The 26,398-nt window shown below is 40.0% G+C and overlaps 1 protein-coding gene across 3 annotated transcripts in view; it reads right to left on the bottom strand.

Annotated features, from left to right (window-relative positions):
• The window catches only part of LRRC8B (leucine rich repeat containing 8 VRAC subunit B), a 73,005-nt gene that overhangs the window by 14,411 nt on the left and 32,196 nt on the right, over nt 1-26,398 (bottom strand). Inside the window, exons 2-5 of one of the 3 annotated variants that reach the window (XM_024743620.1) lie at nt 24,127-24,235; nt 19,134-19,189; nt 8,534-8,636; nt 3,868-6,032 (exon numbers count right to left, since the gene is read on the bottom strand). In XM_024743620.1, coding sequence (XP_024599388.1) covers nt 3,868-6,006 — 2,139 coding nt within the window. In that variant the 5' untranslated portion in view covers nt 6,007-6,032; nt 8,534-8,636; nt 19,134-19,189; nt 24,127-24,235. Of the gene's footprint in view, nt 1-3,867; nt 6,033-8,533; nt 8,637-19,133; nt 19,190-20,036; nt 20,142-24,126; nt 24,236-26,398 lie in introns of those variants that run through there. The other 2 variants (XM_024743619.1, XM_024743618.1) reach the window with 2 other exon arrangements.

The following is a 26,398-nucleotide window of genomic DNA, read 5'->3' as shown; positions in this document are numbered from 1 at the left end:
AATGAAATTAGAACATTCCCCAACACCATACACAAAAATAAACTCAAAATGGATTAAAGACCTAAAGGTAAGGCCAGACACTATCAAACTTTTAGAGGAAAACATAGGCAGAACACTCTATGACATAAATCACAGCAATTGCCACAGCAATCAGAGAAGAAAAAGAAATAAAAGGAATCCAAATCAGAAAAGAAGAAGTAAAGCTGTCACTGTTTGCAGATGACATGGTACTATACATAGAGAATCCTAAAGATGCTACCAGAAAACTACTAGAGCTAATCAACGAATTTGGTAAAGTAGCAGGATACAAAATTAATGCACGGAAATCTCTTGCATTCCTATACATTATTGATGAAGAACCTGAAAGAGAAATTAAGGAAACATTCCCATTTACCACTACAACAAAAAGAATAAAATACCTAGGAATAAACCTACCTAAGGAGACAAACTACCTGTATACAGAAAACTATAAGACCCTGATGAAAGAAATTAAAGACGACAAAAACAGATGGAGAGATATACCATGTTCTTGGATTGGAAGAATCAATACTGTGAAAATGACTATACTACCCAAAGAAATCTACAGATTCCATGCAATCCCTATCAAACTACCAATGGCATTTTTCACAGAACTAAAACAAAAAATTTCAAAATTCGTATGGAAACACAGAAGACCCCGAATAGCCAAAGCAATCTTGAGAAAGAAAAATGGAGCTGGAGGAATCAGGCTCCTGGACTTCAGACTATACTACAAAGCTACAGTAATCAAGACAGTATGGTACTGGCACAAAAACAGAAATATAGATCAATGGAACAGGATAGAAAGCCCAGAGATTAACCCACGCACATATGGTTACCTTATATTTGATAAAGGAGGCTAGAATATACAGTGGAGAAAAGACAGCCTCTTCACTAAGTGGTGCTGGGAAAACTGGACAGTTACATGTATAACAATGAAATTAGAACATTCCCCAACACCATACACAAAAATAAACTCAAAATGGATTAAAGACCTAAAGGTAAGGCCAGACACTATCAAACTTTTAGAGGAAAACATAGGCAGAACACTCTATGACATAAATCACAGCAATAACCTTTTTGACACGCCTCCTAGAGAAATGGAAATAAAAACAAAAATAAACAAATGGGACCTAATGAAACTTAAAAGTTTGCATAGCAAAGGAACCCATCACCAAGACGAAAAGACAACGCTCGGAATGGGAGAAAATATTTGCAAATGAAGCAACTGACAAAGGATTAACCTCCAAAATTTACAAGCAGCTCATGCAACTCAATATCAAAAAAACAAACAACCAAATCCAAAAATGGGCAGAAGATCGTAATAGACAGTTCTCCAAAGAAGATACACAGATTGCCAAGAAACACATGAAAGGATGCCCAAAATCACTAATCATTAGAGAAACGCAAATCAAAACTACGAGGTACCACCTCACACCAGTAAGAATGGCTATCATCAAAAAATCTACAAACAATAAATGCTGAAGAGGGTGTGGAGGAAAAGGAACCCTCTTGCACTGTTGGTGGGAATGTAAATTGATACAGCCACTATGGACAACAGTATGGAGGCTCCTTAAAAACCTAAAAATAGAACTACGATATGACCCAGCAATCCCACTACTGGGCATATACCCTGAGAAAACTATAATTCAAAAAGAGTCATGTACCACAATGTTCATTGCAGCTCTATTTACAATAGCCAGGACATGGAAGCAACCTAAGTGTTCATCGACAGATGAATGGATAAAGAAGATGTGGCACATATATACAATGGAATATCACTCAGCCATAAAAAGAAATGAAATCGAGTTATTTGTAGTGAGGTGGGTGGACGTAGAATGTGTCATACAGAGTGAAGTAAGTCAGAAAGAGAAAAATAAATACCGTATGCTCACACATATATATGGAATCTAAAAAAAAAAAAAAGGTTCTGACGAACCTTGGGGCAGGACAGGAATAAAGACACAGATGTAGAGAATGGACTTGAGGACTCGGAGTGGGAAGGGTAAGCTGGGACGAAGTAAGAGAGTTGCATGGACATATATACACTACCCAGTGTAAAATAGATAGCTAGTGGGAAGCAGCCACATAGCACAGGGAGATCAGCTGGGTGCTCTGTGACCAACTAGAGGGGTGGGATAGAGAAGGTGGGAGGGAGGGAGACGCAAGAGGGAGGAGATATGGGGATATATGTATATGTATAACTGATTCACTTTGTTATAAAAAAAGAATGGGTTGTCCCCTCATGGAGTAACCCTAAGTAGCAGAACTGAAGGGTCTTGGGGTATTATTCTTCCTACATATATTCAGAGATTGCTTAATAAAAGCGTGTTAATCTGTTCACACTGGAAGAAAAAAAAAATTATGGAGTGATTTAACTGTACAACAACTTGGTGAAACCAATGCCTTTCAAAAGAATTATTTATACTTTTTATTATAGGTTTAACAACAGAAAAAGTATAACCAAAATACTAATATTAATCAACTGCATAATTAAACAACACTTCTGATAAATCTCTAGACCTGTAGTTTTCAAAGTATGGTCACCAGACCAGCAGCACCAACTTCACCTGAGATTTTTAGAACTGCAAACTGCAGACCTACTTACTGAATCAGAACTGTGGAGTGGGGCTCAGCAATCTGTGTTTTAACAGGGCCTTCAGGTAATTCTGATGTAAACTGCTAATCTAGATCAACCTTAAAGGAGTTTTAAAACCTCAAAATCCTTTAAGACATGAAGATGTTTTGTTTATTGTATAATGGGTTCTATCCTTTTACGTATGAGTAAAATCATAGAATTCTAAAAGTCAGTATGAATTGTGCCTCATTCCCCACCTCTCTGGTATTTTTCCAACAATCCATGGTTTCCGAAAATACTGTCTGGTGATTAACATGTTTACTAGCCAACACCATGCTGGTAGCTATATTTAGCATGAAATATGAATTATAAAAAGTCCAGGAGATAGTACCTTTTTGGGTAGAGCAGAAGAAAACAGTTCCCATTTTTAACTAGAGGAGGATCACTTTCATCTTTTGGCAGACCTGATTTGATAGGTTTTTTTTCTTTTTCCCATATGGATATTACCGTCATTCTCTTGCCCTTTCAGCCAGCATGATTTTTTGTCTTTTTCCTCCTCCTTCACATTTTAACCTAGGAAACTGCTCATTTATTTTGTTTTTTCTTGTTTCAGCAAAGTTAACTTTTCCTTAACTTGGCTTTACTGTTGCAAATTATGGTTCATTTTTAAAGCACAGATGCTGGAAAAAGCTTCCAAGGAGCCCTAGTGTTGCATTATAGAACCAGGCCTTTCATTTTGAATTGTCTTTCTAGACATGCATGGAGATTTCAAGTCTTTCTTACTGTATCACAAAAAAGACTTATGAATAATTCATGATCACAGTATTTTTAACAAAAAGTTCTCCCACGACAGATTTGGAAAGCTGAAAAGTTTTATGAAACTTTCTAAATACTTAAGACTTTTCCAAAATGAAAGCAAGCCCTGCCATAACTAATTAATTAGTTTAAAACACTTCAATTGTAATGTTTATGTAAAAAACAGAGAAAGAGGATAAAGAGAACACTTGTTGAGTATCTACTATGTGCCATGAACTGTGCCAAATGTTTATATATTTTTTCATAAAATCTCCATGACAACTTGTAAATTAGATGAAAAACTGATGCTCAGTGTTTTGATAATTTGTCCATGGTCACATGTCTAGAAGTGGTAGTCAGGCCGAGCTCAGGATGCTTAGTAAGACTTAAAGTCCATTATCTTTAACTACATCACACACTGCAACAGCAGATGCTCAAATAACTGGCCAAATAAAGGGCAGAATGGATTTACTTACGTTGTTGTTGGTCACAGCAAAGTACTGCAAATTACTCAGATACTGGATTTCTTCTGGAATGAAGGTCAGGTGGTTATAGCTTAGATCCAAATAATGTAGTTTGGTGCATAGGAAAAGCTGCAGGGGCAGATTCTCAATGTTATTATGGTCCAAAGAGAGTTGCTCTAGATTAGATAATGCCCCAATCTGGGCCGGAATATAAGCTATGTTATTGTGCCACAACTTTAAGCAGGAAAGATTCTGGAGATGCTGAAAGCTAATGATCTCTTCCACAGTTTTAAGGTTATTTTCTTTAAGGTTTAACTCATGCAAATTGTTCAGACTGAAAATGGAGTGCGGAATGCGTTCCAGGTCGCAGCTGATCAGCTCCAGGCTTTTCAGATTGACCATCTTTTTCAAGTTGTTCAATACAACCAGCTTGCTCCCCTCGTTATCGAGGGACAACTTCTGCAGCGAAGGCAGGAGGTCTGTAACGACTTGTGGGATCCGGGAGATGCTGCTCTTCAAGTAGAGGGTCCTCAGGTTTTTCAAGTCCTGAAAGCCCTCCAAATGCATGGTACTCACCTGCTCAGGTAGAACACAGCCTGACAGGTAAAGCTCCTTGAGATTCTTCAGATGAAATACCCAGCGTGGAATTTTCCCCATTTCAGTAAATTTCAGGCGGAGGATTTTTAAATTCTCCTCTAGAAAGGCCAGGGCAGGATGGTCGACCACCAGAGACGAATGGTACACGTGAAGCTCCTTGAGGTTGACCAGCTGCGAGACCGCAGAAGGCAGCTTGACCTCAGGGATCAGCTCCAGGCTTAGCACTTCAATTTCTGTCAGCTCAAAGACATTGTCTGGAAGACCGTTTAGCATGAAAAGATGCAGTTCTATCTTGTCCTGGGAATTTTTCACAAGCTTACTTTTCAGTTTCTCGACCGTCCATTCGTTGTTGAGGTTGATCTGTTTCAGTTTGTTCTCACTGACCTCCGACAGGAATATGGAGAAGCGTTTGGAGTAAAGAGGATCATACTGATCAGCCAGATGCAGAATGAAGGCGAAGTCATTCTTGACATCCGGGATGTCACTGTAGTTGCTTTTTTCTCTCAGCGCCTCAAAAGAATATTGCTTCAGAGAACTCCGCAGCATCCACCACAAGCTGTAGGAGGAGGTAAGACCATAAAGTATAACCAAGATGACATAAAATGAAGCCAGGACCTTAAATATTTCTGCCAAGGAGTAGACACACTGGTAGCGCTTATATCCAGTAAAAGCCTGCACATCCACTGAACAGTCAATTTCAAGAGTAATGTAGGTTAAAAAATACGGAACGTAAGTTATGATGAGGACAAACAAAATGACTTTGACTATTATCTGCTTCAGATACACTCTATAAATGATATCCTTCTGTTCCACGTGCATGCGGAACCTTTTCACTTTTTCAAAGATGGCTTTGGCCTGTTCGCCCTCCTTCTTGTCCAGGACGCTAGAAGTTGGGCTTTCTATGCCAGCTGACTCTAAGCCAGGCTGCGGGTAGGGCAATGACTGCTTGTTGGAATCAACATCAGCTGAGCACCCTGAGGAAGAAAGCAAAACCTTGGACTTGGAGAGTGTCAGGGGCCTCACTGACTGCTCAGCCACCGTCTCTGACAGGGCACGGGTGGTCCATGGAGAATCGAAGCACTTGTGAAGGATGGCCACAAAATGCTCGAGCCTGGAACTGGTACTGGGGTAGTGCAGCCAAAAGTTGCTGCAGGCTGCAAAGATGAGCGTGTGCAAGAGCACCAGGTAGGGAAAGAACTTTGCGAACCAGTGGAGCTGCTTCTCATAACAGACGGCGTCGATGTAGGAGTACTGCTGTCGGTGGAGGTCGTTCTGGATTCTGAGGGGGAGCGGAAGCAGAGTCCCGGGATCGGAAGACGTGTTCACGCTGGCTTTCAGGATGTCCCAAGGCACGGCGCAGTGATTGTCGAATTCCACCTTACACGGAAGACAGCACAGAACCCTGCTCTGTGTGAGCTGGAGGGCTCCAGCCAGCACGGCCACCAGCAGCATGATCAGGGTGATGTAATACCAAAAGACGTCCCACCACGGTTTTAGGATGTGATAAGACGACTGGGCGTCTGCTAAACATTTTAGCTCTGTTAGTGTAATCATGACTTTCCCTTGTAGGAGGACAGAAACTGGAGGAGGAAAATAAAAGAAAAACCACTGAAGCAAGTACCCCAAATAAGCTTAAACTCTAAGGCTTGTACATAACCAAGTAGGATTTAACTCAGGGGCAAAACCTGGGAAGCAGGGCTGATGATCAAAAGGTATCAACGTTTCCTGGTTTCATTCGAAACCTTAGGCTATGCCAACGGAGCACTGTAAAGTCCCTTAGATGAGAGACCATTTGGTGACAGCCAGATTGGACCTGTAAAGGTATTTATTTGGTGCAGGAGGTGAAGCAACTATCTAGTTTCCTCCTGCATCTTCACTTCATGCTAAGCTACTAAAAACCAGAAGCCGAATTTTCTTCAATCAACGTTAGGAAAACTTCTTCTTATGCTACTAATTTCTAACAGCCACATTTTGTACCTTCCAAATGGTCTGAATAAGCTCTCTTTCACATTCCACTCCCAAGTCTGGAGCATCGGGTACAACCTAAGAGTTGTGTTTCAACCATGACAAGGAACTTCCTTTGAGCAAGCACTGCTTTATAAAATTATCCCTTAGGATGAGAGGGATGTACCAATTCTATGTTCAGAACAAACTGTGATTTAATACATTATCTCCTTTCCCCCCAAGCTCTTGCTTTGTAACTTACGTTTGCATCCAACTTAGAATATTTAAAAGCTGGCACAAAATGGTAATGGCTTAAAAAATGGATGGGGAAGGAAGCCCCAGTTACAACACTGTGGAAGGGACTCTCTCTCATGTTTAATGTTTTGATGGCAAAGTACTAATAGTATAAATGATTAAGGGCACATGCTATTATTATTTTTGCCTTCAGAAAAACAAGGTGGATTTTGCATTTTCATATTTAAAGTATTCAGACAATGCTCTTTACAGAAATGAGTTATGTAGTATTCAGCCTTACCTAAATCGTTTAAAAAATTGTTAACTAGTAAAATCCAGACCACCTATAAGACGGCACAGAGTAAGACAGATAAAAGGAAATATTTGGATTTATAACAATTCTGGTTAAAAAAAAATCACAGTAGCATCTTTGCTGGTGATTCAGCTGCAACCTTCATCCATGGACTTCTCTTACACTTTTTTGAGTCTTAAGTCTTATCTTTCCTGGGTCTGAGTTTCTCTTTCTAGATACCCTAGTACGGGTAGCACCCCCAAGAAAAACTGTTTTGCTCTCATTAGTCTTCCTTCAAGGGACTGGTACCCTGCCTTGAACCCTAGAATCCCATTACAGAGGCTCTGATACCTATGAATAAGTGTCTTTTCTTTTGCTGGTCAGCCCTAACATATTCCTGACCATCTGACCCTGAACCCTATACCTTCATGCTCTCCTCCTTGCTAAGGCATCCCAGGATCCTTGATTTTAACTACTAACCTGGGGCACCACTTTCCACCTGCATCCTCTCTGGCCATCATATTATATGGATTCAACTTCCTCTTAGGACCTATGGTTTGATTAAATAATTTTCCAGAGTTTCCCTCCCTTACTCTAGTTTAGTGGGTCTATTTCTAACTCTCAACTCCTCCCCTTCTGCTTCAATCCACTGCAGTTAATCATAACTGTGTGTCAAGACAAGACAAAAACCAAAAACAAGAGGATTATATGCGACAGAAAGTCTGGGCTTAGACCCCAAAATAGCATCAACATCATGGGAGGAAAGGAGGGCAGAAATCATTGCTGGATGAACATGTGAAAAATACCTAAGGATTTTATTTGACATGAATGCACGCATTAAGCTAATTGTTCATAGCTATTATGCAAAATATAGCTATATGCTATCTTTATGCTAAATATAGCCATAATATGACTATAATCTGTGGCCATATTAAATCATGAACCCAGATAAAGGGGCAACAGTCCTTTTGTGTCTGCCTGGTAAGATCACACCTGGAACCCAACATTCAGTCATAGGTTAAAAACTAATTGGGCAACAAAATAATCAGGAGCTACTTGTCTACGAACCATTTCCTATGGAGGAACACAGGTAACTGACGACACTCAGCTGAGATAAAAGATGACTAGGGGAACCTGAGAATTTATCTTTACATTTTTGCAGGACTACCTCTTGGATTAAAGAATAAGTGGATTTGTTCCAGAGGCAGAACTAGGTGGGTGCACATTTTAGAAAGTGACATTTTGATTTAATCTGTAGTAGAACATCCACAGAAATAGTTCTGTGAAATAGTTCAGGCCCTTCTCCTACCTGGGCTGACCTGAATAAGATGACCATCTGTCAAGGATGTTGCAAAGGAATTTCTTGTAATGGATAAAGAAAGTGAATGAGATCATCTCTAAGGGCTCTGCCAGCTCAAGGTCTATGGCTTTATTTGTCCCCTCAAAGATGCTGGGAGTTATATTCATTTCAGATACACAACTGAAATTGTAGAAGAATGTAAACACAAACAGCTCTAAAAATGAGGGTATTTGACAGACAGCAAATATTTATTCACAAAGAGCACAAGTCAACATTGGCCAAAACAATATACTTTAAATATTTATACTTACTATAATGAAAAAAAATGAATCCAATAAGTTGACTGTTCTTCAGTCAGGAGGCCTACACCTTTTGAAATTTCTTAGACACACCATCTCTGTGATTGTCTTCATTCTGTGAGAAAGTATAGATGTCTTGAAATAGCTGTGGTCATACAAACAAACAAAATTGGAGATACTGTCATTAGAGACCCTCTCCATCATAAGACATTACATGGCAAGTGGATTTTCATAGACCAGTTTACTTTTCACTGGGAGACATTCTGGCAAAGCTATTTATATAAGACCGCATCCACATACCAGATTGCACTCAGCCTCTGAACTTCCTTAACTTACAGAGAAGTTTCTACAGAAATTTAGATGTTAACATATTTTAAAATGCTGTATCTATAACACTTAGATGAACACTTAGCTTCTTCCAAGCAGTCTCCATATGCTAATTTTGCTCATCCAATCCTCATACACAGTTGGTCTTATTTGCATTCATCAGATGGCCTGTCAAACCATATAATTTCTGCACTTTATCATACATCTATCCAAATGAGACTCAGTGCTCTTAAAATTTAGCCTACTGATTCATTAAATATAGTTACAAGTCAATAACTTTTTAAGACACAGCTCAGAAATATGACTGAAATTCTCTGAAAGTATGACATTATTAAATGTAGCTACCCTTTATGTTAAAACCTATTGGTTTTTGTTTCTTACCTTATAGGTTAATGTAAGTCATTTTTAGCATCTACTTCAATCATTTGCAATAGCTTAAATTACATATATACTGATTAGTTTGAAATGTGAGGAACATTCTAAAACACACAAAATTTTTTTTAGTTGGGTGTGAAAATTGCATTTTTTAGTGCCTATGTATCCTCTGAAAACTTGTTGAGAAGGTTTATATATTTGCCTGGAAGATACAATCCTTTTTTGGTTTATTAAGTACTCAAAATTCGGCTCAGAGTACTGACCCCAAATTGTATTTAAGGTATTTTTAGCAATACTCTTGCAACCTTGTCATTTTCAAAGATCAAAGAGTTAGCATGTCTGAAATTTACTTTGGTTTTACCAATCCATGTGTAAAGCCTTCTTTATAATTACTACTGAAGATCAAATTATTTTGCAGGCCAGAAAGCACAGTTAGTGTGTGACAGCTCAGCATGTATTAATTCATACTTAGCACCACTGGAATATGAGTTTCTTATTCACAATTCATTTTTAAAAGACTGACAACATACGATACACAACTGCATTTATGTGTAGTTAAGCACAATAAAGACATTTGATCTTTGAAACATTTTACATATTATTCTACTGCATTGCATCTGTAATGTGCCAGGAAAGAATGCTACCCAGCTGTCATGATACTTCCTGCACAATACAGTTTCCTTTAGATATTGCAAATATATTTTCTACTTTAAGCACAAAAAGAAAGAAGAGTCACAAACCTCCAACTACAGTAATATTTTAAAATAATCCGAATGAGAAACTACTAACTAACTAACCTGTTAGCAAACCACAACTACTAACTAACTAACCTGTTTGCTAACTAACCTGTTAGCAAACCACAACTGACGACAAGTTCACCATATTTATTCTTTTTCTTATTTTATTTATTTAATTATTATTATTTTTTATTTGGCTGCGTTGGGTCTTCGTTGCTGTGTGTGGGCTTTTCTCTGGTTGCGGCAAGCAGGGCCTACTCTTCATTGCATTGCAGGGGCTTCTCCTGTTGTGGAGCATGGGCTCTAGGCGTGCGGGCTTCAGTAGTTGTGGCATGCAGGCTCAATAGTTGTGGCTCATGGGCTCTAGAGCACTGGCTCAGTAGTTGTGGCGAACGGGCTTAGTTGCTCCACGGCACGTGGGATCTTCCCTGACCAGGGCTTGAACCTGTGTCCCCTGCATTGGCAGGTGGATTCTTAACCACTGCACCACCAGGGAAGCCCTGCCTTATTTATTCTAACTGAGAATTATTTGTAAAGAATTTTTCCTGTTCATCTTTTTAAGAATTATAAACTTTTCCTCTAATCATCTAATTCAGATTTCCTTTGATGAGTTCCTCATCAATAAGAGAACAAATAAAAATCTGTTATTAATAATCTAATATCTGTTTTCCTACTTTCAAAGCACTTTCATTTACATTAATTTGTTTCATACCTACAACAAACCATTAAGATAAATATTATTCTTCACATTTTATAAACATGGAAAATAAGGCAGGCCCAAAGGAGTTATCTCGTCCAAGGTGACGAAACTGGCAAGAAATAGTAACAACTAGAACCCAGGTCCTCAGGCTAAAATCTTAGGGCTTGTCCACACCAGACCACACTGTCCAGACCATTTAATCCTTAAAATTAAGCCAGTCTGAGTTTTTTCAAAAGCTAAAAAAAACTTGAATATTTAACTCCCTTCCCTAACTGCAACGGACTGAATGTTTGTGTCCCTGAAAAATACATATTTTGAAATCCTAATCCCTCAATGTGATAGTATGAGGAGGTGGGGCCTTGGGAGGTGATTAGGTCATGAGGGTGGAGCCCTCGTGAATGGGATTAGTGCCCTTATAAAGGGGACCCCAGAGAGCTCTCCTGCCCCTTCCACTATGTGAGGAAACAGCAAGAACGTGGCCATCTATGAACTAGGAAGTGAGTTCTCATCAGACACAATCTGCTGGTGCCATGATCTCAGACTTCCCAGCCTCCAGAAACTGTGAGAAATAAATGTTTGTTGTTTAAGTTATCCAGTCTGTGGTAGTTTGCTATAGCAGCCTGAAGGGACTAAGACATCAACTTACCCCAACATCTGCATTATAACTGGGTTCCATTTTAATCTTTGAAAGACAAGGATACAAAGGATATCGCTTTCCGCAACGTCTCCATTTACATACTATATAATCTGCTTTCTCAGCTAGACTTTTTCTACTGAACATTTTCCACTGAACAATTTAAGACTTTATATAAATATATAGCATCTGGATTTAATGATGTATGAAAAGTCTCAAGCATTCCTATATGTTAAATGATGTTAATTTTTCTAATTGAAGTGCTTAACTGGAGAGTTAGAGCATAGCTGTCCTTTGTCGTTACAAAATTTAATACTGTTTGTGTGTCCAGGAAATTTTTTCCACACCATATTTTTGCAAACAATGAGGATCCAATCCAAATCAGATCTCTATTTCTAATATACAAATGCACTAAATCAGTTCAAAGAAACAATGTTAAAAGTAAAGGATTTTATGGTCCTAATCCCATTCCTTTAGCTTTTAAACCTCGTTAAAAAAAATCATAAAAGCTTTTCAAAGCACATGAATTCATCTGACAATCTCACCCCAAAGTCTCTAAGACTGGAACAACAACACTCAAGTTAGCCAGTCTTTACTTCCCACTAGTCCCTGTTTTACTTTGAAAGCATTTCAAAAACAACCAGTGAAAAAATAAACAAATGATGATCAGATGGTATTTAGAGTCATTGTATGATGAGAACTGGATGCTACTTCAAAGCTCTCTGTCTCTGGCCCCAGGCAGGGACACAGCCAAACAATACAGAATGGGGTTTCTCTATACTACTCTCACTGAAAATTGATTTTAAAATCGCCTTACATCCTTTCAAAATGCTTAGTCCTACTTCTCATCAAGATGTTTCTTGGGTCTGGGCTTCCCTGGTGGCGTAGTGGTTAAGAATCCACCTGCCAATGCAGAGGACACAGGTTCGAGCCCTGGTCCGGGAAGATCCCACATGACGCAGAGAAACTAAACCCGTGCACCACAACTACTGAGCCTGTGCTCTAGAGCCCATGAGCCTCAACTACTGAGCCCGCCTGCCACAACTACTGACGCCCGAGTGCCTAGAGCCTGTGCTCTGCAACAAGAGAAGCCATTGCAATGAGAAGCCCGCACACCACAACAGAGAGTAGCCCCTGCTCACTGCAACTAGAGAAAGCCTGCACACAGCAACAAAAGACCCAATGCAGCCAAAATTAAATAAATAAAAATAAATAAATTTATTGAAAAAAAAGATGTTTCTCGGTTCTAACATATCTAACTGCAATTTTTTTTGTCTTTTTTTTGTTGTTTAACATCTTTATTGGAGTATAATTGCTTTACAATGGTGTCTTAGTTTCTGCTTTATAACAAAATAAATCAGCTATACATATACATATATCTCCATATCTCCTCCCTCTTGCGTCTCCCTCCCACCCTCCCCATCCCACCCCTCTAGGTGGTCACAAAGCACCGAGCTCTCTGAGTTCTCTCACTGAGAAACGATGTGTCAGTATCCAGGATTAATTTGCTCCTTTGCTTTATACTATTATAAATAACCCCATGAACCACTCTTCAGAAAACCGATGACAATTACTTAGCATTTTTCAAGCAGTTAAATGATCACTAGTCAGACACTAGTTTTGAGATCTAGAAGGGAACTAGGATTCATCTAGTAAAGTGTTTCTCTAACATCAATGTTCATAAATCACTGGAGAGCTTATGAAATCACAATGTGATAGGTCCCACCCTCGGAGTTTCTGATTCATTAGGTCTGCATTAGGCCGCAAGAATGTGTATTTCTAACAAATTCCTAGTTGATGTTGCTGGTGCAGAGACCACTTTTTGAGAATCACAAATCTAAGACAGTGGTTCTCAACTTCGGCTTCACATTAGAATCACCTGGGGTACTTTTATAAGAAACTTAAACCCAGGGCCACTCTTAAAGAACACTTTAGTTGGTCTAGGTGAGGCCAGCAATTTTTTTTTTTTTTTTTTCAAATCTCCCAGGAGGAGAAAGCTCACAAGATAGATTGGCAATGAAATATCTGGGGAAAGTGCCTACCTTTTAAGTCTTCCTGAAGTTTCAGATGTCTAGAGTGCTCCCCACAAACTACAAAGTAACAGCTACCATCAACTACAGGAACCTTCAGAGATTCAGGTGTAAGGTGGGGGAATACTGAGTCACTGAGCTAGAGAGATTTGCAGGATGGATTTGAGGAGAAGGATTAGAAACAAGGGGCTTGAAAGGCTATTTCAATCACGTGGGCCAGAAATAATATGGAAAACTTTTGTAATATATTTGAAAAGAAGGCAGTGAATGAAATAGTCACTGTAAATGAAAATTCAATGCCACTTAGCAACATCAAATGTCCTAAGAGAGGTCCATGGATAAACGGGGTCAAAGGATTCCGATTCTGATCCTGTGGTATTATAGGATCTTCCACAGTTTATAGCACATAGTGTACAGTAAGTATTTGTACAATAAATAACTGAACGTACAAAAATGCAGAAGGCCGAAGAATATTACGTTCACATGTTAGGCAGGGTGTATCTAAGATGATTAAGCCTTTCCACAGAGAGGCTAGAACTTGGAAGCATATAGATGGGAAGGATTTGGCTAACTATTCTGCATATTCCAAACCTTAATAGCTTAAAATAGTTTTATTTCTTGTGATTCTGTGGGTGGTTCTTTTATTTCCTGGTGTTGGCTGGCACAAAGATGGCTGGAAGGTCCAAAATGTCCTCATTCATCAGGTTGGTAGCTGGTGCTGACTGCTGGCTGGTACTTTGTGTGAGACTTCTCGTGGCTGTTTGAGTGTCCTCGCATAGCTTGGTGGCTGGGTTCTAAAATAGTGCATTCCAAGCAAAGAGGTAAAACCTGCAGTTCTTTTATGGGATAGCTCTCAAAGCTACACGGTGTCATGTCCACTATATTCTATTGGTCAGAGGAGTCAGGTACCAGCCCAGATTCAAGGAGGCAAATTCCTCCTCTCAGTGGGAAAAGTGGCAAAGAATGTGCAGCCGTGCTTAATCCACTGCAGGCTACTCTCTGCCCACAAATGATTTACATTCCTCCCACAAGAAAGCCTCACCCTCTGCCAAGTCCCCCAAAAGTTTCATTCTGCTATGGCATCAAGTTCAGGCTTGAAGTCTAGGATCTTGTCATCTAAATCATGTCCAGGATGCTATGGGACAACACCCTTAAGATTCTTAGAAGCCTTTCTATCTAGCTGAGAAGACGTACTGCCTTAAATCTTTTTGAAGTCTTAATACAGGGCCCTAAACCTGTGCCCTGGCTTTTATTTGCACCTTAAGACCGAGTTTTACTGCACTAGTGCTACTCTGGATCTGATCTTTCAACCTGAGGCCATTTCTTACTTTGAAAGAAACAGTTTTATTCACGACCCCAGAAAATTCTGGATTGGAAATATGTCCTCTAAAGTCTGCTTAAAATCTGAACCATTTCTTCTATAATTAATCTCTCTCTTACAATACTTTGGTCATAAGTGGTTTAAAAAAGTCCACCGGTACTTCCAATGTTCTGCTGGGAAATCTAAGCTAGATCCATAAATCAGTTAGGTTCATTTTTTATCTTCCATGTTACTGTAAGTGTCAATCTTGTTAATCTTTTTGTCAATACATAACAAAGGTACCGTTTTATATCCTCCAATAGCAATTTCCTCACTGCTCTTCGAGCCACCATTAAGAATCTTCTTTTTTAAAAACTTTTATTTATTTATTTATTTATGGCTGCGTTGGGTCTTCATTGCTGCGTGCAGCCTTTCTCTAGTTGCGGTGAGTGGGGGCTACTCTTCATTGCAGTGCACAGGCTTCTCTTTGCAGTGGCTTCTCTTGTTTTGGAGCACAGGCTCTAGGCACACGGGCTTCAGTAGTTGTGGCACGCGGGCTCAGTAGTTGTGGCTCACGGGCTCTAGAGCACAGGCTCAGTAGTTGTGGCGCACGGGCTTAGTTGCTCCACGGCACGTGGGATCATCCCAGACCAGGGCTCGAACCCGTGTTCCCTGCATTGGCAGGGGGATTCTTAACCATTGCGCCACCAGGGAAGTCCAATAATCTTCTTACTTCCCCTTCAGGTTCACTGCTACCTGGTCTCAAAGCCAATGCCAGATGTTTTCTTGTGGCAACACCTTCCTTCTAGGTACCAATTTTTGTTTTGGTTCCTTACTGCTATGTAACAAACCTTCCCCAAACTTAGCAGCTGAAATAACCATTCATCATTTCTGGTGAATCTGTGGGATGATGAGGCAGTTCTGTTTCACATGGTGTTGGCTGGAACGCTGTGATGGCTGGAAGGTCCAAAATGCCTCAGTCACAGGGCTGGCATTTTGGCTGGCTGCTGGTCTGGAGCTCAGCTTGAGCTAATGACCAGGGGCTTTGCCACTCCTCCACATGGCTGTTTAGGCTGCCTCAGAGCAAGGTGACTAAGTTCTAAGTAGGAACGTTACAAGCACACAAAAGCAGAAGCTACAAATCTCCTCAAGGTCCAGCCTTAGAAATTACTCCACACCATTTCTTCCTTTTGATGGGGAGAAAAGGAAACAGATCCAGCCCAGATTCAAAAGGAAGGGAAATAGACTCCATCTCTTGATGGGAAAAATCACGAAGTATTTGCAGCCATCTTTAATCCACTATAGGAAGTTGAGAGCATTTAAGTAGTAGATGGTGCCACAGAAATGAATTAATTCTTTGAAAGAATTTAGTGAGTGAAGAATAGAATCTCTCTCCCCTTTATAACCTATCAGATGAGGAAGGACTATCAGACAAGGAACAGAATAGCAGGGGATAGAATAGCAGGGTCAGTGAGGTGAAAAATCAGCACAGTGTTTCTGGAGCACAGAAGTCAAAGGGTTTGACATCATAGTCAAAACAGAGAAACCAAGGGAGAATAGTGATGTAACTATCATTCCGCAGCTTTTAACACAAAGCTGTAGAGTGGAAATGGATCTGTGAAACAATCAAATAATATGCTAAATATTAGAAAAGTTACCCATATCACCTGAAGTCCCAGGAGAAAGTTACTGAATACGACAATTAAGAGCACGTGAACAACTCTAGAAATCCTAATGAAATCGGAGTTGTTGAACTTTAAGGAACATTGTTTCACTATTCCTTGTTTCTGACGGTTATGAAATACATCGTGCATTTAATTTAGACGGTAATTGTGTTTTTAGAAAAAGACCTCTCATTTCTTTGATGCTTTAAGTAAGCTACCAAATTATCTAGAATACATTTAAAATGAAGAGAAGCTACAGTCCCATTACTGTAATATTAACACTAGAGCATAAGCCACCAGTGGCTACATAATTCCTAGAATGTGTAAACAGACAGCAATCTCAAACCCTTCCCCGCCATCTTCATTGTTTATAAAACCGTTTTCCTGACCCCCTCCCATCACCCCAGAGTCGCAAGCCATAAAGTCGAGCCAAACCCAGTCCCTGTGCCGTCCCTGGGGAATCACACATGCTCTCCTTTCAAATGACTAGCTGATAGCACTGATCCTCAGCCCATTTGCTTCTACAGTAATTCTTCCATAGGTGACCTACCTTTCACAGGAGCAGAATCATATGGACTACTTAACCCAAGAAGAAACCGCAGAGATCAGAGTCTAACTCTTCACAAATAAGGAAACTAAATTTCCAAGATGTTCAAGCAGCTTCTCTAGGGTCACAGGGTAGTAGAACATGGGCTCAAGGCCACCTTGCCTAATTTGAAAAGAACTGGGAGGCTGAGAGCATTGCTTCTGGTCACCTAGCCTAAGTAATAATAGGCCAAATAAAACAGGGTTTTGGAACATGAAGTTGCAAAAATAGTCCAGAACATTTCTGTGTTATAATTTCTTTAAACTATAAATCAAAATGAGATTTTTTTTTTTAGCTCTGGGACACACAAACCAGTGTATTCTAGAAATACTTAAACATATGATTAAGCCGCTAGTCTTAACCTTTTCTCTAAAGTTAACGTTTATATACATTCAATTATGGAGGTTAGGACTACAAAGGCATACCAAGGAAATATGAGGCCTTGTTTCTGCTTTCACGGGATTTACAATCCTATTGTGGAGAGAAGACATGCATAGTTGGGAGTTAGCAGCACCATCTTATACTGTCATTTCAGTGCCAAAATGAGTGGGATGATGGCCAAAAGTAAGCAGTGCATTCGGTTCTACACAAACAAAATATCCAGAGAATGGGTGAAACATTACTGAGAATGGTAAAGCAGTACTTGTCAAACAAAGGTCAGGATTTAGTCTGTTCATGCAACAAATATTTAGAATGTTTACTATGTGCCAGGCAGAGTTCTAAGTGTTAGGGAAATATAGATGTGCAAGACACAAGACCCCTGCTCTTGGGGACCTTACTGTGTAGTAAGGAAAGAGAGAAAATCAAATCCACACACATGATAAAATCAGAAATGTTATGAAGAATACATAGCTACTTCAGACTGGGGAGTGAGGAAAGGCCTCTTTAGAGGGACTACCATTAGAACACAGATCTAAATGGAGCCTACCAGATGATGATACTGGGGAAGATCGTTCCAGGGAGAAGGAGCAAGAAGCTTAGGATGCGTGCAGATCAGAAGGGAGGACACCTGGCTGGAATGTCAGAAGCCTGGGGAAAGTACAGTAACAGAGGGCCTGCAGTCAAGATAAAGAGTTTGGATAGTAAGTGGTATAGGAGTGGTGGAAAAGCCACTGAAGAGTCATAAGGAGAAAAGTAGCTGATCTGTTACTAGCTTTTAAGAATTCACAGTCAACTCAATGAATCAGCAGGGAAATGCGGATATACTCGAGAAGTCCAAGTATCTACCTTCATCTGTAAAAAGAATGGTGTTCAGAATACGGCAGGGGATAGATCTACTGTCCTCACCACTGCTTTACCTGGACTGTATGTTCAGAGCTGGGTGACACAGCTTTAAGACATATGTCATATTCACAACACCGGAGAGCCATGCAATTTAATACAGTGTACAAATTAATCATTCATCATGGCAAAATCAAAAGCTCTGCCACAGAGCTAATTCAAGATTAAACTTCCACAGCTGTAAAAGATGAATGATGTTTGCAGGAAGCAACAGGATATAGAACTTGTTTATTTCTGACTTACCTACTCTAGGAAAGCATGGCCATGTTTTCATTACCGAAACATGGCAAACCAATTCTATACATTAAAAATGCTACCCTAGGGACTTCCCTGGTGGCGCAGTGCTTAAGAGTCCGCCTGCCAATGCAGGGGACATGGGTTCGAGCCCTGGTCTGGAAAGATCCCACATGCCACGGAGCAAATAAGCCCGTGCGCCACAACTACTGAAGCCCACGAGCCTAGAGCCCATGCTCCGCAACAAGGGACGCCACTGCAATGAAAAGCGCGAACTGCAACGAAGAGTAACCCCCGCCCGCCGCAACTAGAGGAAGCCCATGCGCAGCAATGAAGACCCAAGGCAGCCAAATTAATTAACTAATTAATTTTAAAAAATGCTACCTTAAACAAAGATCAGAAAAATATAGACATGGAGTCATGGAGTCTAAGTCTCTCATAGACATTTATTATATTCCTTAGATCTTTAATGTTAAAAAAATGACAAATATCAAACACATACACATATCCTTTCCTACATACAAAACTAACAAAGGATAGGAAGATGACATTTTACCAAAATGTATACAGATTTAATTTTCTGTTTAATTGGTTTAAAAACATCAAAAGGACTTTACTCAAAACATCTGTAAGAATAGTAATCTCTTTTTACACACTAAGTATTCAGTACTTATTTGCCCCAAGCTACCAGTGTAATAGTAATTATCTTTACCATGTGTTCACAATTCAGAATATTACTCTTACCCTATGAATGCCTGGTCAACCGGAAACTCTGCAATTAGTTTCTATTTGAAAAATTCCTAAAGAGAAATCATAAACATATTGTTATATTTTATGCATCACAGGACTGCAAGACAATTTATCCACTTATGTGGTTCTAAAGTTCCAAACATCTATAATAACTTTATGAAACATATAAAAGATAACTTTTTTAAAAAGCCACTGCTGTTAAAGGGATCACTTTCTGACCTCTTACAAAAGGTGTCAACTAAAACCCAGGGAGAGAAACAAAATCACTGTCACAAGCTACACATTTAATCCCATCACCATGGCAATTTACAAGGCATAAAATATGAACTTTAAATTTTTAATGAAGAAAGAGGTAAGCATTATGAGGCACCACTCATTTTATAAATAAAAGATAGAAAAACTCATTGAAAATATCTATGCTTCTTACAGAAAATGGGGAAACATGGGGAAAAAACAACTTAATGTTTAGGAGCGTTTTCCCCTTCCAGTTTTGTTTTTGTTTTTGCTGGCCTGCTAGTTTTACACAACTATGCCATTATAAAATTCAGTGTTATGATACTGAGATCTCTTTTTGCCTCATCATTTCTCATAGGCTTTCTCGATGTTGTTGTAGTTTCTCGAAACATCATTTTTGAAGCATAATAGTTCATACATGGCTATGTCATAGGTTACAAAATCATTTCCCTACTGAACCTTATGTTTTCCCTTTTTATTACTAATAATGCTGTAAACATCTAACTCTGTTCATATGATTTCCTTTGCATAGACCTCCAAAAGTAAGAGTAATAGATCAAAGAGCACGAACAGTTTAAGGCTTCTGATATATAACATCAAATTACTCCCCAAGAGGATTATACTAATTTTCTCTCCTATAAACGATACGAGTAGTACACTCACCAGATGTGGGAATCATCATTAAAAATAAAAGTCTTTGCTAATTCCACACATGAAAAGGATCTTGTTGCTTTATCGTGCATTTCTTTGAATTGGGTTGAATGCGTCCCAACATGTTTTAACTATGAGTTTCATTCCTCCTTTCTGTTTCACATTTACCTAAACCAGAGTAATATTTTGCTGAGAAGATAGAAATGCAGAACTTAATGAAAGCTCTCTCATAATGACAACTTGTCATCTCAGAGTGCAGCCATTGCTGCCAAGTAAAAAAACAAAATGTGGCTCAGTTTCTTTATCCAGCTTAAAATCACTCAAATTAATTTTAGAAACAACAGCAAACATTATCACCTTTCTTCCTCCCCAGCAGCGAACCAAAGTATAAGTTGCAAGAATGAAATGTGAAAGTACTAAATGGCAACGCTTCTAAGAATAGAAATAAACAGTCCATATTAGGCAAGATCAAAACAGGACTTGGACTGTCACAGTACTTGTGACAGACCCAGCTGCTGAGGAAGCATCAGTGGGCTCCCCAGCTAGCTATGCTGGATGGGTGTTATAAAACCGGCTTTACCTACCCTCTGAAAAACATTTACTCTCCCCAGGGGCAAGACACAAGATGTGTATTTTCACTGAAAAATTCAATTCCAAGATAACCTAAAAAAATATATCCTGGAAGATTTGGAGATGACAAGCCTAACACTGAGAGCTCCCTTTCTCAAATAAGAGCTCCTTTCAGAAGGTTCCCAGTGAGGGACACAGAAGGGAATGCTCCCAAGTGACTGTGGATTAAGGAACAATAGGGGATAATCAGCTTTCTTATAGAAAAACAAAAGGCCAAAAGGCTTTTACTTTGAAAACTGAGAAGTCTGGGTGCTCTTATTTCCTTCTGGTCAGTGGAGACAGTGGAGACTGACAAAACAAACTCCTTTGTAGTAAAAGCAAAGGCCTACTATAAAATTTTAGAACCTGAGAAAGGCTTTCCATTTGGGAGAATTTGTCTTTCAGTGATAGATTCCTTTTTAATTTTTATTTATTTATTTATTTATTTTTGCGGTACGCGGGCCTCTCACTGTTGTGGCCTCTCCCGTTGCGGAGCACAGGCTCCAGACACGCAGGCTCAGCGGTCATGGCTCAGGGGCCCAGCTGCTCCGCGGCATGTGGGATCTTCCCGGACCGGGGCACGAACCCCTGTACCTTGCATCGGCAGGCGGACTCTCAACCATTGTGCCACCAGGGAAGCCCTAGATTCCTTTTAAGATTTAGCAAGAAGTCAAGAATCTTTGCAGATCAATATGGCAAGAATCCCTGCAATGTCACACTTATTCAACCTGCCTTGTGCAATTCCATAAGATTAAGGCTTTAGGCTGCGTAAAATTAAAGTATCCTATTTTCATCAGTTTGAAAGTTTCAAACTCTGAATACCAGATTTACTTAAGAGAGGGACATTTCACTTCACCATCGGTCCCACCCTAGGATCACTCCATGAATCACCGCCATGAGGCACGCTGACCTCCACAGGCTGCGTTCACTGGTCTTCCATCTGCTTTCCTGGAATACTTTATCAATAGTTCTCTCACACTGTTTTATGACATGTAATAAGCTACTGCCTCAAGTTCCTTGAGGACTGAGGCAGAATCTTATTTATCTATATTCTCAGGATCTATCCCAGCATCTCTTTCCGAGGCTAGGTTAAGCGCCTCGATATACGGCAGCTTCCCTGTACCAATTCATCAATGGGGTGTTGAAACATCTTTGGAAAGTTAGCTAAATTAAACTAAAATAGTATCTACCAGACTTTTCTCAGGGATTGTTCAGAATGTGGTTGGAAGGAAAGACAAAGAGACTTCTGGTCAGTTGAGATCCTGGGAACTGGCAGAAGGGGGAACTAGAGGGGCTCTTTGGCTACCCTCCTCCCTCTCATACAGCTCCTGGCTTCTCTTCAAAATGTTGTGGGGCTTCCCTGGTGGCGCAGTGGTTGAGAGTCCGCCTGCCGATGCAGGGCACACGGGTTCGTGCCCCGTCTGGGAAGATCCCACATGCCGCGGAACGGCTGGGCCCGTGAGCCATGGCCGCTGAGCCTGCGCGTCCGGAGCCTGTGCTCTGCAACGGGAGAGGCCACAACAGTGAGAGGCCCGCATACTGCAAAAAAAAAACCACACAAAAAATGTTGTGAACAAATATTTAAAGACTAGCAGTCTGAAGTGACATCAAATCGTTAGCCTGCCCAGAGTAACACTTGTTAATAGCCCACCTAGGGGGCTCCCATGTCTCAGTCCTGCCCCTGCGCTCATCGTGAATATAGAGTAAGCAATTACTGAGTGAACCAATAATACCAGATCAGGTTTCCCCACCCAGTTAGGAACCAAGGGTATGGAGGAGCAGGCCTGGCTCTCTGGAAGACCTATGCACACATCTGCTGTACAGACACGGTGGGCCTGGAAGGGTGATAAGCAAAGCAGTGGGGACAGAGCCTCAGGCGTTGCCACCTGCTGAGATTCAGAGGCAGAGGCTAAGCCTTCACCCTTCAGAAAGAAAGGAGAAAATTTCGTATTTGCCAGCTTACTCACCAAACATGACATCTCACAAGTCTGAATGCAGAAGTGCTGCCAAATTCAGCCTGACTGGCTACATTATAATGACAGTGAGTCAATGTGAATCAGTGATGGATCAATGCATAAATGCCACAGCAGTCTTAAATGACCTTAATATCGTATCAAATTATGATTTCAAAATTCTTCTTTTGTACAAATTAACAGTATAATGCAACAGGAATAAAGCTGGGACCGGCAGAAGCGTCAAGATACCACCCAACAAGGATACTGTGTACCATGCTGTTCTGTGCCCATTTCTTGCCCAGTCCACCTTCCCCCAAGACCACAGGGTCTGGGAAGGTAAGGACTTTGTCACCCAGGGCCTGCCACATATGAGATGCTCCCTAAGTGTCGTAGTTCCACAGCCCTGTGTGCTATCATCAAGCTAACAATATTTCAGGTACAGGGATGGTTTCAGTCTCATAAAACCAGTAACTTCTGATCGTGATCACTATAAGGAATGCTATATCTGCTCTACCACAGTTAACCCAACAACAAAAATCAAATTGCCATGCATTGCAAATCAGACTAGTGTTTACATCAAGCTCATTTCTAACCACAAAACACAAAAGTTTAATGTTCACCAAGTACTGAATGACCGTTAAACACAAAAGATGTTTAAAATAAACACTGCTACTCACTCAACCCCCTCCCCCGACCCCCAACAAGTAGTTGTTCCATACTGGTGCTTCTTTGGCAACGAGGGAATGGTGAGTGCTCTACCGTTTCTATTAAACTGCATCACAAATAGCTGGTCAGATGCCTCCCTGCCTCTCACTATGAGCTCTTAGAAGAGTTCAGTGTGCAAGACAGGGGCTAACACACAAGAAGTTCTCAGTAATTGTCTGTTGAATGGAGAAAGGTGGTGGGAGGTGGAAAGGGGAAAGCTACCATTTTACTGTGCACTTAGTGAGGTACATATTATGACCTCAACTCAACGGTAGGAAGGGTGAGGATGGGAGGAACTAAGACGCTTGCTCAGGCTCAAGCTCACAAAGGAGAAGAATTCACACCATCTGCTACACCACCTCTCCAATAAGCTACGTTAAAAGGAGTTTTACATAGAATGTGACATCGCTTAAAAAAACACCGACAATATCTTTTAGAGAAACTGAAAGACACAATCTAACAATCAGATGTATATAGTTTCCCTGTTCATTACTCAGTATTCCATCTAGTGAAAGAGAATCAACAACTGCTCCCTGCATCCTGCTTGCCTCTATTAAGTAATGAAGATCAACGTGAACAGGAGTGCATCCTACTGGCACAACCTCTTACAGAGAAACATTCACCCACCCCTGTAATGACAAGAGGAATAACCCAAGTTTAATCTGTATTTAAATGATCTTTTCCATGGGTTTTATTCCTGGCCTTCCTATTAAAATGTGGTTAAACTAAATTTATGCCACATCACCTAAATAGGACCTTCTTTCTGAATGACTTAATAAAGAAGTATCGCATGTCTTCAATCTGTTAGTTACTTTGTTAGGCTTAGTTCTTACCTGACACTCTTAGGAGGAAGGGAGTATAGCAGGATGGTTAAGATCAAGTTCTGACTGTGTCATTTACCATCTGCTTGATCTTAGGTAAACTAAGTATCAGTTTTCTCATCTGTAAAATAGAGATAATAATGGAGTTGTTTCAAGAATTAAATGAGATAACTATAAATCTAATGTTTAGCATAGCAGGAGGTACAAAGTAAATGCTCAAAAATGACAATTTATTAACTGAGTAGTAGGTTTATTTAAAGTGAATTCTTTAAAGGTTGGCTTTAAATTATCCTGTAAAGAGAAACCAGACTGGATATTAGGGGGTTTGGTTTTCCACCCAAGCTAGAGATTTCCATGCCATGTTTTGCAATGTATCACAAGACTCCAGTTACTAGAAAGTGTAGTGCAATATAAATATAAATGTAATTTACCTCAATTATTTAATATATGACACATAGGGAAGACCAAGTATCGTGAAGCCAAAACAATACAAGGTGATGCAACATTTTTAAGAAGTTAACCTGTGCAAGTACCCTCTACTTTTTGATGCAACGCCTGTCTTCCCAATCAAGATTCATGCTGCAGACAAGTCAGATATAGCCAGTATCACCCAAGGCCATGTTTTAAAATCTATAATCACGGATGCACAGCAATGTGAATGTGCTTCATGCCACAGACCTGTACACTTTAAAATGGTTAAAATCGTAAATTTTATATTACATATATTTTACCACAAAAAAGAAATCTATCATGTAAAACAGGAAGACTGTTCTGACTGCTTTAAAATGAACACAAATGGATTACACAAAATAAATATACAGCTGGCCCCCATGTACTAGAAAACATACCAACACATAAAAATATTATTTTACTGTGTCAAATTTGCTTTGCCCATCATTCGTAGGTTATTATAATAAATACTAAATATTTCATTATCAATTTTTTTTACCTTTAATTGGAAGGATTTGGGTGGGGGAGATATGTTCTCACTAATTTGCCTAGAAAAGGTGTGGGTCTCTTTTATACTAGATAAACAGCCATATATGAAGCTAACACATTCAAATATCTTCTAGTGACTAGCTAGGTAAACACACACATGAGATCTTTTTTTTCTCCTAAAATAACCACTGAAGCACCCACATGTTTACAGCAATCAATAATAACTTGAGATGAATTTGCAAAGTATTTGATCCTCTTGTTAATCTTTTATTTAGAGGTCAATTCAGCAGAAAGCATCTAGGACAGCCTTATAGGGTGCGAGTTGGGGTGAGGGAAGGGTTGGTGGTAAGGCAGAGAGATTTTGTGTGTGTGTGTGTGTGTGTGTGTGTGTGTGTGTGTGTGTGTAAGTGGTTAGAGAAGAGCCATCATAATCCTTTACCTTAGTCATAGCAGACATACTTATCAGGCACTTACACTAGTCAATCAATCAATCCCTGAGGCTTTCACAATAACACGTATTTTTGTAGGACTGCCTTGTTACTTCCTTGGCCTCTGGATTATGTGTGGTAGGATTGTCCATTCAAGGCACGAGTGAATAAAGGTAGTGATCCATATCAAATGAGAGACAATTTAATAGCAATAGCTGCTCTGCCTCTCTATAGGGCTATACTGAAGAAGGATGAGGGAATGTAGTGATGAAACGGGATGTTTAAATGAAGGAAAGTAACCATCACCATGGCACACAGAAGACGACTATGAGGCATCACACCCTAACAGAAAGAACCCTGACTAGGTGTCAGGAGACCCAATTTCTACTCTCTGCTTTACATCTAACTGACAGTATAGTGTTGGGCAAGTCATCTCACATTATCTGACCTGACTTCCCTCACTTGTCATGTTCGAGAGACAGACAAACGATAGCTGGACCCTCCACTTCCTGCATTCCTCTATCCTGCGAGTTGATTAATTGCTGCTGGAGCTAAGGGAGACCCAATCTGAAGAAACTCCTATGGAGTGGTGAGAATCAAGAAGGGCTTTGAAAGAAGAAGGTGACAGCACCAGGAAAAGCATTAACCCGAAGATGGCTGCTGCATGTTTCCTTAGAAAGAGAGCACACTGAATGATCTGCAATTGGAAACTAATAAATTGGGCTTGCCAAAAAGAGTAAAAGTGGGTCATAGCAAGAAAAGAAGGTCATCAGGTCAAGCATATGAGGAAAGTATTGATTTTAATTGAAGGGAAAAAGGTAAGAGGGAACCTTGGAAGGGTCCTAATACTACCATCTCTCAGGCAGCGGGGTTCGCCAGGACTCAGTCACTGACCAGTAGCTTCTCTGCTCATGCAC

Source organism: Neophocaena asiaeorientalis, unplaced genomic scaffold (assembly GCF_003031525.2).
Source record: "Neophocaena asiaeorientalis asiaeorientalis breed wild unplaced genomic scaffold, Neophocaena_asiaeorientalis_V1.1 scaffold317, whole genome shotgun sequence".
Classification (NCBI taxonomy): domain Eukaryota; kingdom Metazoa; phylum Chordata; class Mammalia; order Artiodactyla; family Phocoenidae; genus Neophocaena; species Neophocaena asiaeorientalis.
The sequence above is the reverse complement of the archived record's forward strand: the minus strand, read 5'-3'. Positions and strand labels throughout refer to the sequence as shown.